Source organism: Spea bombifrons, chromosome 7, assembly GCF_027358695.1.
Source record: "Spea bombifrons isolate aSpeBom1 chromosome 7, aSpeBom1.2.pri, whole genome shotgun sequence".
NCBI lineage: Eukaryota > Metazoa > Chordata > Amphibia > Anura > Pelobatidae > Spea > Spea bombifrons.
The window spans coordinates 695,662-707,032 of NC_071093.1; the positions used below are offsets into that span (position 1 = coordinate 695,662).

The following is an 11,371-nucleotide window of genomic DNA, read 5'->3' on the forward strand; positions in this document are numbered from 1 at the left end:
CTCCTTGAAGTCAGCCGGCTCCAGTTCTTCCTCCCCTGACCCGCTCCGCCTCGACTAACTTCCATGTTTCCTTTTTTCTTCTGGTTTTCAGTTCCCTCTTTTGATGCTGAGCTGCGGATAGGGCTGCATTTGCTTTGAGCTTCTGAAAGCCCCGCAGCCGGAATATCGCCTCTGATCTTCCTTCCTATTGTACCTCTTTACTAATCGTTCTGCCACGCGCAGCACGCGGTATACCCACAGCGGCGGGGCGGAAGCTTCAACTACTCCCGCCAAGATCTTATGTAAAGAATAAGCCGGTTTACTTACTTGCGGCTCCTGCGGGGTCGTGTTAACCCCGTGTGTGTCAGAGGGCTGGGCAGTGCATTATGGACCCCAGAGGTATTCCATGTTACCCCAGAGGTGGGCAGCGAGGAGCCCTCGGCGGTTGAGCGCAACTCCATCCCGCCTCAAAGGCTTCTTCTCAGTTAAAGCGTTAATTTCGTAGAATCTGCCCAAACTCATCATAACCGGCACATGGACACAAAATCAGACATTCTGGGGCGTAGGGTGGAACCCGGCGTAACACGCTTCGTACAGACACTTCGATTCTTTTGGAAATGTTTATGCGACAGAAGCCATCCGCGAGGCGGCCATCTTTATTCCCAAACAGGGTCAGGGCGCCACAACACGGCTCGCAGGGGAGCAGCTTTTATTGAAAAACAGTCTGGAAACGGGGGGATACAGTGAAAACTTAAAGATGAGCGGGGCATTTAGGAGAATAATGGGGTTTGTTTACCCCGTTTAATTTATAAAGCCGCTTCCTGCCGTTTCTATACACATTATCGGGGCTTTTAGGGCTGTAGAACCCTGCGATGCCCTCATACCCAGCAAACATTCTGACCTCCTAGGGACCTGACAGACAAAACAGGGACCCTGCTAGAGAGTAACTCCAAATATAAGATGTTTACCCCCTACCAGGGATAAATTAAGTCTTTACATAGAATGCTCCGGAGCCATGCTTTGTGTGGGCAAAACGCCCTACCTATAAATGGCTCCCTCGGATCTCTGCAAATGCTTGTTACCATGGGGATCGACGCTCTTCTTCCCGCTTTTATGCGCGCGATATGCGAACTTCCGGCTGCCGTTGGTCTCTAAGGAAACACTTCCGGCTTGTGCTTGACAGGAGACTTGAGGATGGCAAGAGCTGGTGGCAGAGCCGGCAAGGTAAGGGCCCCGGGCTCAAAATAACACGCTAAGGGCACTGAGGGAGATGGGGAGGAATTAGACTGAGAATGAAAGAAAGTGAGCGGGGCGGGCAAATAGATAAAACGGGTCAGACACAGAGAGGATGGGGGGGCAAATAGATAAAACGGGTCAGACACAGAGAGGATGGGGGGGGCAAATAGATAAAACGGGTCAGACACAGAGAGGATGGGGGGGGCAAATAGATAAAACGGGTCAGACACAGAGAGGATGGGGGGGCAAATAGATAAAACGGGTCAGACACAGAGAGGATGGGGGGCAAATAGATAAAACGGGTGAGACACAGAGAGGATGGGGGCAAATGGATAAAACGGGTCAGACACAGAGAGGATGGGGGGCAAATAGATAAAACGGGTGAGACACAGAGAGGATGGGGGGGGCAAATAGATAAAACGGGTAAGACACAGAGGGGATGGGGGGCAAATAGATAAAACGGGTCAGACGCAGAGAGGATGGGGGGCAAATAGATAAAACGGGTCAGACACAGAGGGGATGGGGGGGCAAATAGATAAAACGGGTCAGACGCAGAGAGGATGGGGGGCAAATAGATAAAACGGGTCAGACACAGAGAGGATGGGGGGCAAATAGATAAAACGGGTCAGACGCAGAGAGGATGGGGGGCAAATAGATAAAACTGGTCAGACACAGAGAGGATGGGGGGGCAACGTCACTGAAACAGAGTCAGGGGGCAAATAGACTCGGAGGAAGCCCTGCGGGCAGTTTATCGGTTTTTACTTTTCAGAAAATTGTGTGTGAACCCGATTTACACCCGAGGATTTCAGCTCATTTTACCTCATTTTACGTGAGCTGTGACTCAGTCTATGGACGCAGTCGCCCGGTCCGTGTTATGGTCCGTGTTATGGTCCGTGTTATGGTCCGTGTTATGGTCCGTGTTATGTGAAGTATAATCCTCTGAGTCTCTGCTCCAGGTGGTTTCTTCCGCGCGGCTGGCGGGACCGGCTCGACTGTCAACCGCTAAAAAACGGTATGGAATGTTTGGTTTATTTGCACTAAAATATCATTTCTGTGAGAAATAATGGTAACGAGCGACGTTTTACGTAGACAGCTCTCTGCAGAGACATTTGTTAAATTCCTAGATTTTGGGGAAAAAAATCCCTGTAAAAAGTGCAAATGACATCTTTAGCAACGGATGTTGTGCCTTTTCTGGGGCGGTAATGCGCATGCACAACCTCAGACTCGCGTTTGTACTTTACAGGCTCACAACAAGGAAAGTGTCCGCCGCGTCTGTGGATTCTGGCTACTCGTTGTACTCCACGGACTCCGAGGACCAGGTAAGGTCACGTTATGGAAAGTATGTTCTGTGTTTTCACCTCTGTGCCTCGTGGCTGCTGGCTGACGATGCAGCGAATGAAGCCGTTCAGGTGAGAGCGCCGACTCCAATAGGTTCCCGTTCATCTGTGGCTGTGTTCAGCACCGTGGCGTGGTTGGCGTGGAAGCTTCACTGTCTGATGCGATAATGTGAGCGGAGAGAACGAGATCTCACATAATCATCATCATTATCCACGTGCCCTGTTAAAATACATTTTCCTCATAGCGGCCCCCTCGGTGATACAGAGAAAGTATTTTGAATTTGAAGTTGTTTTTAGTCCAAGATGATCATTCTGAATCTACCGAGCGTCAGATTATGTTCCCACATTGAAATAAATCTATCGCCAGCGCCATGGTCGGCCCCGTATGTACGTTTTGTGCTAATATTGCAGGTTCAGGTTATAAACAAAGGACTGGATCGCTGCGCTGCTTTGCTGCAGGACATTCTCCAGAATGATGTTAAAGGTGCAGTTTGATTTATAACTCGGGGGTTGGGGGGGGCATTGGGGTGATGCCCAGATCCATCCATTAACACATCCTTTGAATGCAGACAACACACGGCAGAATCCGGCTCACCGGACAGCGTTTCCACGAGGCGGTGCCAGGCCACCTGCTGCAAAGGTGAAAAAAAACCTCACAAAGAAAACAACCACCGCTTCGCACGTTCACAAGGAAATAGGTGGGTGCACATTATGGCAGCCCACCAATGTGTACAGATACTTCATTATTTATGGCTGCCACATAAACTACCGGGTTGAAATGTATGGCTGCTGTCATTTTCACATTGTATGGCAGTACCCGGTATCACTATACAGTGCAGCCTGTCTATTATCCATAGACTGTCCTGTCCATTATTGGCACCACATTGGATTTTGGGCCTGTTGGTACCCGTTATGCCAGGAAACTCTTTGGTGTTCTGCTTTTAGGACTTGATTAGGATGAGGTGTCCCGAGGGATAATTCAGCAAGCGTGGGTGCGGTTTGAGTTTGTTTGCATGGTGTCAACACTGCCTTCTCTGCCCCTTTAGTGTCTGTGAAGCAATGTGTGCCCCCTGCAAGGCATAACTCTGAGGTAAAGCCCACCGGTTCATGCGGCCCGCCTCGTGTGCCCTCTCCGCATTCCCCAGTCGCTCAGCCAGCACTCTGTGAACACGTCCAGACGCGGATGTCTCGTCTGAAGCTGGATCAGGGTATGATAGACTTTATGCATTCTTGGGGTAAAAGTTTTTTGGGCAGTCACTGTGATTCTCATGTTATTCTGATCTGTAGGTCCTGACAGCGTTACCCTCTATAACTATCGTTTGCCTTGTTCCACGCCAGCATTGTCCCCTCAACACACAAGCAATCCCCAGGTGGGTAGCAGTAAGTGTGGATTTTATATAATAAAGGAGTAGGAATCTGTCTTCGTTCTACTGATAAACGTTTACTTTTATTTTTGTAGGGCTGTGGCCATAACGGTTACCACCAAGTCCTGCCACAAGGGGGAGCAGCTGTCTTTCCGTCCAGCTTGGCCACTACTGGCCCTGTTCCTCCTGCCGTGTGTTATGTGACAGCACCTGGACAGCACGGTTCACCCGTCCCCGCTGGCTGCCCACAAACCTACCAAGCCAACACATTGCCGAACCTCAGCGACACACAGATCAGAGAATCGGACCTACTTCAATGTGTGGCGGCCCACTTGGCTCAGCTACAGCACTCGGCAACCATCAGACGCGATATTCAAAAACCAGCGTATGCAGCAGACCCCACTTCTGAAAGGGACGAGCCCGCCAAGGACACAGATGAGCTCTCCAGTGAAGAAGACAACCACATCGCCTTAAATGTGGCTCCTGGGCAAGACATCAGCTGCCAGACGAGCTTTGACAAGAGCTTCAAGCCCAAAAAGAGCAGCCCAGAGAAAAAAATTAAAACCGTGAAATATCTCCTTGGAGAGATAAAGTCTTTGGTGGCAGAACAAGGTAGGGAGGCCTTTATGTCCAATGCTTTTAAAACATTTGCCTCCATCCGGGTGTTTTACTAACTCCTCCTGCCCAGAGATGCCCCCCATCAGGGCAAAACTCCCTAAAATATTATTCTGGTCACAATCGCCAATAAGTGTCGCGTTTGAGGCTGCTGCTGCCCTCTAGGTGTCCCAGTAATCAGCCGCTTTTACTCTTAGCTGTAAGTTTCTTTGTGCGTTTGATCCGTTGCAGGGAATGGCTTTTCTAGTGCTTTGTTCTGCCCGGCAGTAAGCGTTTCATTCTAGCGCTAACGCAGGTTCTACCTTCCTGGCAGATGACGGAGACGCCTTTCGGCTGATTGCAGAGCTGGAGCGCAGTTTGTCTTTGCTGCCCGCTGTAGTTGGAAGCACGAATGTTCATGCAGAAATCGCTCTGGCCCTCCAGCCGCTGAGAAGCGAGAACGCTCAACTCCGGAGGTAGAGGATTTTAGTTTTTAAAACATTTTATTATAAGCAGCAAGCAAAAAGATTTGGACAAAATAATACAATAAGCAATGTTTTCTGTCTCTTAGTTATGACTTTATTTCTTTTTATGTACACTTGGAGGGGCTTGGATACATTTTCTTGGGGTCCTCAGAGGCACATTCATGTCCTTTCTTTTCTTCCAATGCAATTTTAGACGCTTGAGGATTCTCAATCAGCAGCTCCGTGATTGTGAAAAACACTCGAGATCCGACTTTGAAGGTGAGTGTGTTATTTAACCATTTCAGTACGGCCGTGTGCACTTTAGCTGGGGATCTGTTTTAAGGCGCTTCGCCGTGTAACGGATCTCTTCATGCTGTTCCAGTGACCTCTCTTCAGTCCATGAATGTGACGTTACAGCACCAGCTGGCTGAGTCTCAGAAGAGCCTCGAATCTCTGCAGAGCAAAAATGAAGAGCTTCTGAAGATCATCGATACCCAAAGGGCTGAAAATAAAACGTTTGCTCAGATTATTCAGGAGAAGGAGCGAGAGGTGCTGGGAGTACATCAACAAAACGAGATAGCGGCTACACGAGCCAAGATAGGCAAGTGTGCCAACGGAAGTGGGGACTCCAATCACTGCCCCGGGGACTAAGGACCAACATCGGGCTCTGTGGCATTGCCCCCCTAATTGTCCAAAAGGGGCTTTTGTGTAAATGTTGGTTATCGCTTGTGACTCTGAGTCATCCGGCCGTTTTTTGACCTGTTTGGGATAGCGGTTCGGCCAAATTCCTAAACACTGAATGTTTATTAGTTCCAAAGAAGGTGGCCATAAACAGATATTCTGGTCCTTGTTGTTGCGTGTTGTGGATAGTGTGTGTGTGTGTAACAGGTTTATGACAGGAGACTATTCCATGTCCCGAACAGGCTAAACATACAGACGACCCCCTGCCCACGTGGTACATTTTGGGTTGTGATGTTTGGCTCAGCAACTTTTGTTCTCTTTCAGATCTTGAAGAGGCTTTGGGGAAAATGAAAGGCGTTCAGTTTAAACTGGAATCCGCAGAAAAGGAAAATCAGATTTTAGAAATAACCCTGCGTCAGAGGGACACGGAAGTGAGCCGGCTCAGGGAGCTGACCAGGTAATGGGCCGGGGTTATTACTAACGAGGTAGACGCCCACTGATTGTTTTAATGAGTCTAATTTTGGCCATTTATGATGTCATCAGTGGCATGTGCACAGGGACATTCCTGTAGATAAAAATGGATGCCTGTCTCATTCTGAGACATTATAGCATGCTCCAAAAATGTCTGTAATAAACCCAAAATAAAACAAATACTCCACACGTACTCCTCGACCCGTGCAGGTTGTATAATGCTGTGCGTTTCTGTCCACAGGACATTGCAGGGTAGTATGGCAAAACTGCTATGCGACCTCAGGAAGGACAGCGGTAAAACAAAGTCCGGGAACACTCTGACGCAGTCTCTTCTGGACAGTTATGAGAAGCAGCTGCAGGAGGATCCGTGTCCCGCGAGCACGTCTGTAATCAGTTACCTGAAGCAACTGGAGACGGACCAAGTCCTCCCCAGCACCGAGCCGATCTTTGCTGCGAAGCCTAGTCCCTGTGACATCGCTGCAAAGAGCTCCAAGCGGTGCGCGGCTCTGGCTCTTCCAGCCAGTAAGGCTCCTGACCATGCGCGCCAAAACACTAACAGCTTCCGGCCGCCCTCCACCCGGCGTCCTGAAACCCACCGATCGGATGCGGGGAGCGGCTCCTGCATGTCCCTTTATGATGAGTACAAACCCGATGAGACTTCTTACCTACCGCTGGCCAGCACCCCCCAAAAAGCAACAGTGGTCAAAGACCAAATGCGCATGTGCACCCCACCCAGAGCTGGCCCCGGGGCCAGAGACTATGAGACCAGCTGTACGTACACAAAGCCCCTTGGGTTTGAGGTAGCGGGGGATTTAGAGACAGCTCGAGACTTTAAGCTGTCCCTGCAGAATTTCTCACAGAATTTAGAGCGGAGCGTAAGGGCCGACGAAGCCAATTCCAAGACGGAGCCTCTGAAAAAGGCTGTAGCCGGCCGACCATCCGCGGTGCATCCTCCCGGCACGGGGCTTGAGGATCGGCATCCCGACCACTCCATGTATGAGCTGCTCTCAGCGAAGTCCGACTGGACCGTGACCACGTTCTCCACGTTCACCTCCCACGACGAGCAGGATTTCAGGACCGGCCTGGCGGCTCTGGATGCCAATATAGCAAAATTACAGAGGACGTTGCAGGCTGGAGCAGCAAAAAAGTGACGTCTGAACCTTTCCTAAAAGTTAAATTATTGTGATTTTTCCAAGTGTTTTTTTATAATAAATATTTTTGTGTGGCTTCTATGAACTCGTTTTATATACCAATTAATTCACGGCCTTGAACAGAATGCAAGTTTTAACACTTGAATTGTTTATTTCTTATGAAAACGCAAACGTGGCCAATGTTCCATGATTTATTTTGGTCCCCAGTCATACATGTAGTAAACGTGTTCCAGCTTAACAGATCCCCCATCAGACTCAGGCTGCTCCACAATGGGGGAGACATATTACGGTTTCTCTAATCTACGAAGAAAAAGTTTTTCACAAATAAGGGCAATCGTGTTTCTGTTACATCCAGATTATTACGCCGGCGGGAAGTCAGGGAGATCCTCAGATATCGCGCTTAAATATCACGCGCCTGAGAGGAAGAGGAGAGGACCGCGATCATCCTGAAAGCTACGGAGCGATAAGGAGCAGGAATGCCTGGAATCCTCACCAAAGAGCGCATTCGAGAAATTCCAACAAAACCCTCGTCTTTCCTTTATTCCCAATTTAACCCCCAAACCGTGGACCAAAGTCACATGGATCCAGGAAACGGGCCGCAGGATCCGGTACTTATAGAATAAAATATCTACCATAACGCACAGGACCAAATCCAGGGATCCCGGCGGCCGCGGGGTTCGATTGGTCGGTAAATAATCTGCTTGTCTGGAGAGATTATAAAATCTATAGAATAAAAATAGCCGTCTCTAAAAACCAGACTGCTTCACGCGTCACGGATCAGGACCCGGTCTTTAAACCGAGCGCTAGATCCAGAATACAGGAAATGGGATCATCCACAAAACAATCTATGGATCACAACCAATCTAGCCCCCCCCACAAATCGAGCCTCAGGCCCCTGAGAGCCGTAGTGGATGCGTGGTTTGGCGTCCTCCCCGCATCTAACCATCACTTTTGGGGTTCGTGCATTTATTTGCAGCGGGGGTCTCTCCCACACAGAAAGTTGCAGCCGCCACGAAGCCCGACATTCGAGATCACAAGATGTTGGGTGTTTAGTAAATAGACACAAATTAGGTAATTTTCGGTTTATTATTTTTACTCTCCAAACAAAACCATTACATCCAATAACAGCCCAGCACAGCACCGAGTAAACCTCCGCCGTTACATCAGAAATAAATATTTACACGGAAACGAAGTGATATAAAGGGCCGATTTCCCCTCCTTCTGGGGTTTACATAGAAACATAGTTTTCTTGGAGGATCCTCACAAACAGCCAGGAAAGGAGAATTCCAAATATCTGGGGAGAGAAAAACAAAGTACGGTAATAAGCGGAGCCCCCGCCGTCCGTGACCGACGCGGACGCTGCTGTCTTTTTTTTTTGGGGGGGGGGTGTAAAGCCAAGGCGTAAAACTTTAGTCCAACTAAATCGTGCAGACCCCGGAGCGACACACGAAAGAGCTAAATACCCAGCATCCTCGCTGAATCCGTGCCGGGGGGGGGGGTTCAAAGTTTTAACGTCTCTACCTGGGAGATCCCGAGCCCCAGCGCCACGGCTCCGATGACACCGATGTGCTCAGATATCCAGCTCTTCATCTTCACAACGCAACCCTGCAAGACAAAGTCGCCAACCGGCGCACGTTTCCTGATCACCGCTGCGCACCTCGCACCGCAGTGATTTCCGCTGAAGGCAGCTCGAGTGGGGATCCGAGGAGGGGGCCACAGCGCACAAAATAACGAGCACACCCCCCCCCCCCATCACCCCCCCAGGGAGTTTGTTAGACACAATGTGCAAAATTTACTTTAAAAGCCGGTTACCAGATGTACGGATCACTTCCAACCGATACAAACACGGGATCAAGTGTTTAATATCCCATGATCTGAAGCCGAGCGGAGCTGGTAATCGGCCGCTCTTACCTCTTGGTATATTTTCTCCGTGTTCTCCAGGGGGTTCTCACCACACCTCGGCTGGACCCTCCTGCAGCAGCTTTGTGGCACCGACGTGGCAGACAAGGTGCTGGTGCTGTTAAGCCAGTCCGTAAAGTTGTTTGCACCACAGCAGAGGAACTATGTGTTTGGGGGTAAAAGGGGCCGATTAGAGCAATTGGATAAAATAAAGCAAGTGCGATACATACATGCCTGACGGAAGCCGCCACGCTTGTCCGTTTGGTGACCCCATTCAGCGTCCATCTACCTTAATCTGCCTGTAGCGGCCCCCCCCCGCAGCCGGATTGGAGATCTGGGTCCCCTAGGCACACGCCTATCGGGCCCTAATGGGTAATCAGGCTCTTCCATTAGCCTCTCTCTTCTAAAATAAGGAAGGCTGTGAAGGGCTTCAAATGAGGGGCCCTCAGGATCAATTCCCAGAGGCAATCAGTGAGCAATAGGGGGCGCTCTACACAACTGCACCTTGTTGGGAATAAGGGCCCTGCCGGCCCCCGGCCCCCCGCTCACCTCCTGCTGGACGTTATCCACAGCGTTGGTTATTTCTGGATCCAGTCTGTATTTGCCAAGAACCTTAAGAAATCTTTGAGAAACGTTACTCTGAAGCTGCCGAGAGAGAGAGAAACCGTCACAAAACAGCCAAAAAAAGGAGGACACGATGGCCGGGGGCCCAACCAATAAATAAAGCGATCTGCCCCGGGTAATGCCCCACAGACCGGTACATGGCTCTACGTGGGGCAGTAAGCGATGCTCACCCGGTCCCTGTAGGAGTACGCCGAGATCCCTACGATGACCTCCACCACGAAGATCACCAGCATGACGACCGAAAACTGGAAGGAAAGAGACGTTAGGCGGTTCCACGCGGCGCGGGGGCCGGAGGAGGACAGCCACGGCACAGTATGGCGCACGTACGCTTTTAACGAGGCTGCTGCTCTCTCTCAGGGCAGCCAGGGCTCCGAAGCCGGACAGGAAGAAGATGACCATCCCCACGATGGTCAGGACCAGGGGAGCCCCCGACGACGTCTCGGTCAAAATCACAGACACATCGGACAGCCTGAGCTGGACATACGCGCCCACGGAGATCAGCACCACGCCGGTCACCTGCCGACAAACCACCGGCACACAACAGGTTCGTAGGATATTATCAGGGGTAGTGGAGACAGGTGCTCGGATCACACGCGGACGCCTATATTCCCACCAACAAGACTGAAGGAAACCACCGCAAAGCCCACCGCAGACCCCAGAACCAAGAGAGCTGCTGGGGCCCCTGTGCGATTCGGGAGCCCCATGAACCCCAGGGTGCTGTCAGAGGGGGCAAAGATGGGGTTCATAACAGCAACCTGCCCTCAGAAGCTTAAATCCACCAGACAGCCTGCGCGGCCGCTTCCCGAGGCTCCTATCCCACGGGCTAACCCGGAACACTTGTGACCAGCCTCAGTAACCCCCCCCGACCAAAAGACCCCCGACCCAACACGAACCAGAACCAGAACCAGCGGCCGGACAGGGAGTTTAACGAGACACCAAAGAGTTAAACACACAAAACGAACATAAAACAGAAGAGCGGAAGCATCGCCTCTTACCCAAAAGATCAAAATAACGCAGAACAGAACGGCCTTAACGCAGAGCAGCCGGTCCGGGGGGCCGACCTTCTGCATGCTTCCACCTCCAAAGACTGCTCGTCACAAGAGCTAGCACTCCAGCCTGGGAGAGCACGGGGCACACATCTCTTATTAACGAGGCCCTCATTAATTAGAGGCCTGCCTTTAACCCTTCCCTTGCCAGGCGCTCCCTGATTTTACTGATCCGGTCTGGCCCTCACATTGATGAGGGAGCCGATTACCCCCCTGGGGGGGCAGGTATTATGGGCATAATGACCCCACACACTTATTATTTGGGGCACTTTGCAGCAATTCTTTAATTTTTGATATCTCTGGCGGTGGAATTTGATAGAATCGCGTCGGGTGGCGTCCGTCGCAAAACGAAAAGATCGATTGACTGAAATGTAATTTATCTTCAGGCTTTGAAGGGTTAAGGGGGCAATTTGCGGGCAGAAGCTTCTCTGCAGACTTTGGCTCCGTCGGGAATTTCGTGTTTTTTGGAAGACGTTATCAGATTCTTTGTTCCGTGTGAGAGGGAATCGCTGTCGATGTGCTCGG

General features: G+C 50.6%; 2 protein-coding genes across 2 annotated transcripts; one reads left to right on the forward strand and one right to left on the reverse strand.

Moving 5' to 3' along the window:
* The first annotated feature begins 1,163 nt into the window (after window positions 1–1,163).
* CCDC14 (coiled-coil domain containing 14) lies at window positions 1,164–7,358 on the forward strand. Its single transcript, XM_053471068.1, has 13 exons — window positions 1,164–1,203; window positions 2,172–2,227; window positions 2,459–2,534; window positions 2,964–3,036; window positions 3,122–3,250; window positions 3,599–3,760; window positions 3,840–3,922; window positions 4,012–4,528; window positions 4,845–4,986; window positions 5,189–5,253; window positions 5,357–5,575; window positions 5,980–6,112; window positions 6,368–7,358. The coding sequence occupies exons 1-13, from the start codon at window positions 1,174–1,176 to the stop codon at window positions 7,275–7,277; spliced, it is 2,595 nt and encodes an 864-aa protein (XP_053327043.1). The 5' UTR covers window positions 1,164–1,173; the 3' UTR covers window positions 7,278–7,358.
* Window positions 7,359–8,352: 994 nt separating this feature from the next.
* Window positions 8,353–11,132, reverse strand: LOC128501921 (CD151 antigen-like). The gene is made up of 7 exons (XM_053471569.1): window positions 10,796–11,132; window positions 10,128–10,316; window positions 9,971–10,045; window positions 9,726–9,821; window positions 9,189–9,338; window positions 8,799–8,882; window positions 8,353–8,571 (listed from the first exon to the last, which is right to left on the reverse strand). The coding sequence occupies exons 1-7, from the start codon at window positions 10,868–10,870 to the stop codon at window positions 8,506–8,508; spliced, it is 735 nt and encodes a 244-aa protein (XP_053327544.1). The 5' UTR covers window positions 10,871–11,132; the 3' UTR covers window positions 8,353–8,505.
* Between the last annotated feature and the right edge of the window lie 239 nt (window positions 11,133–11,371).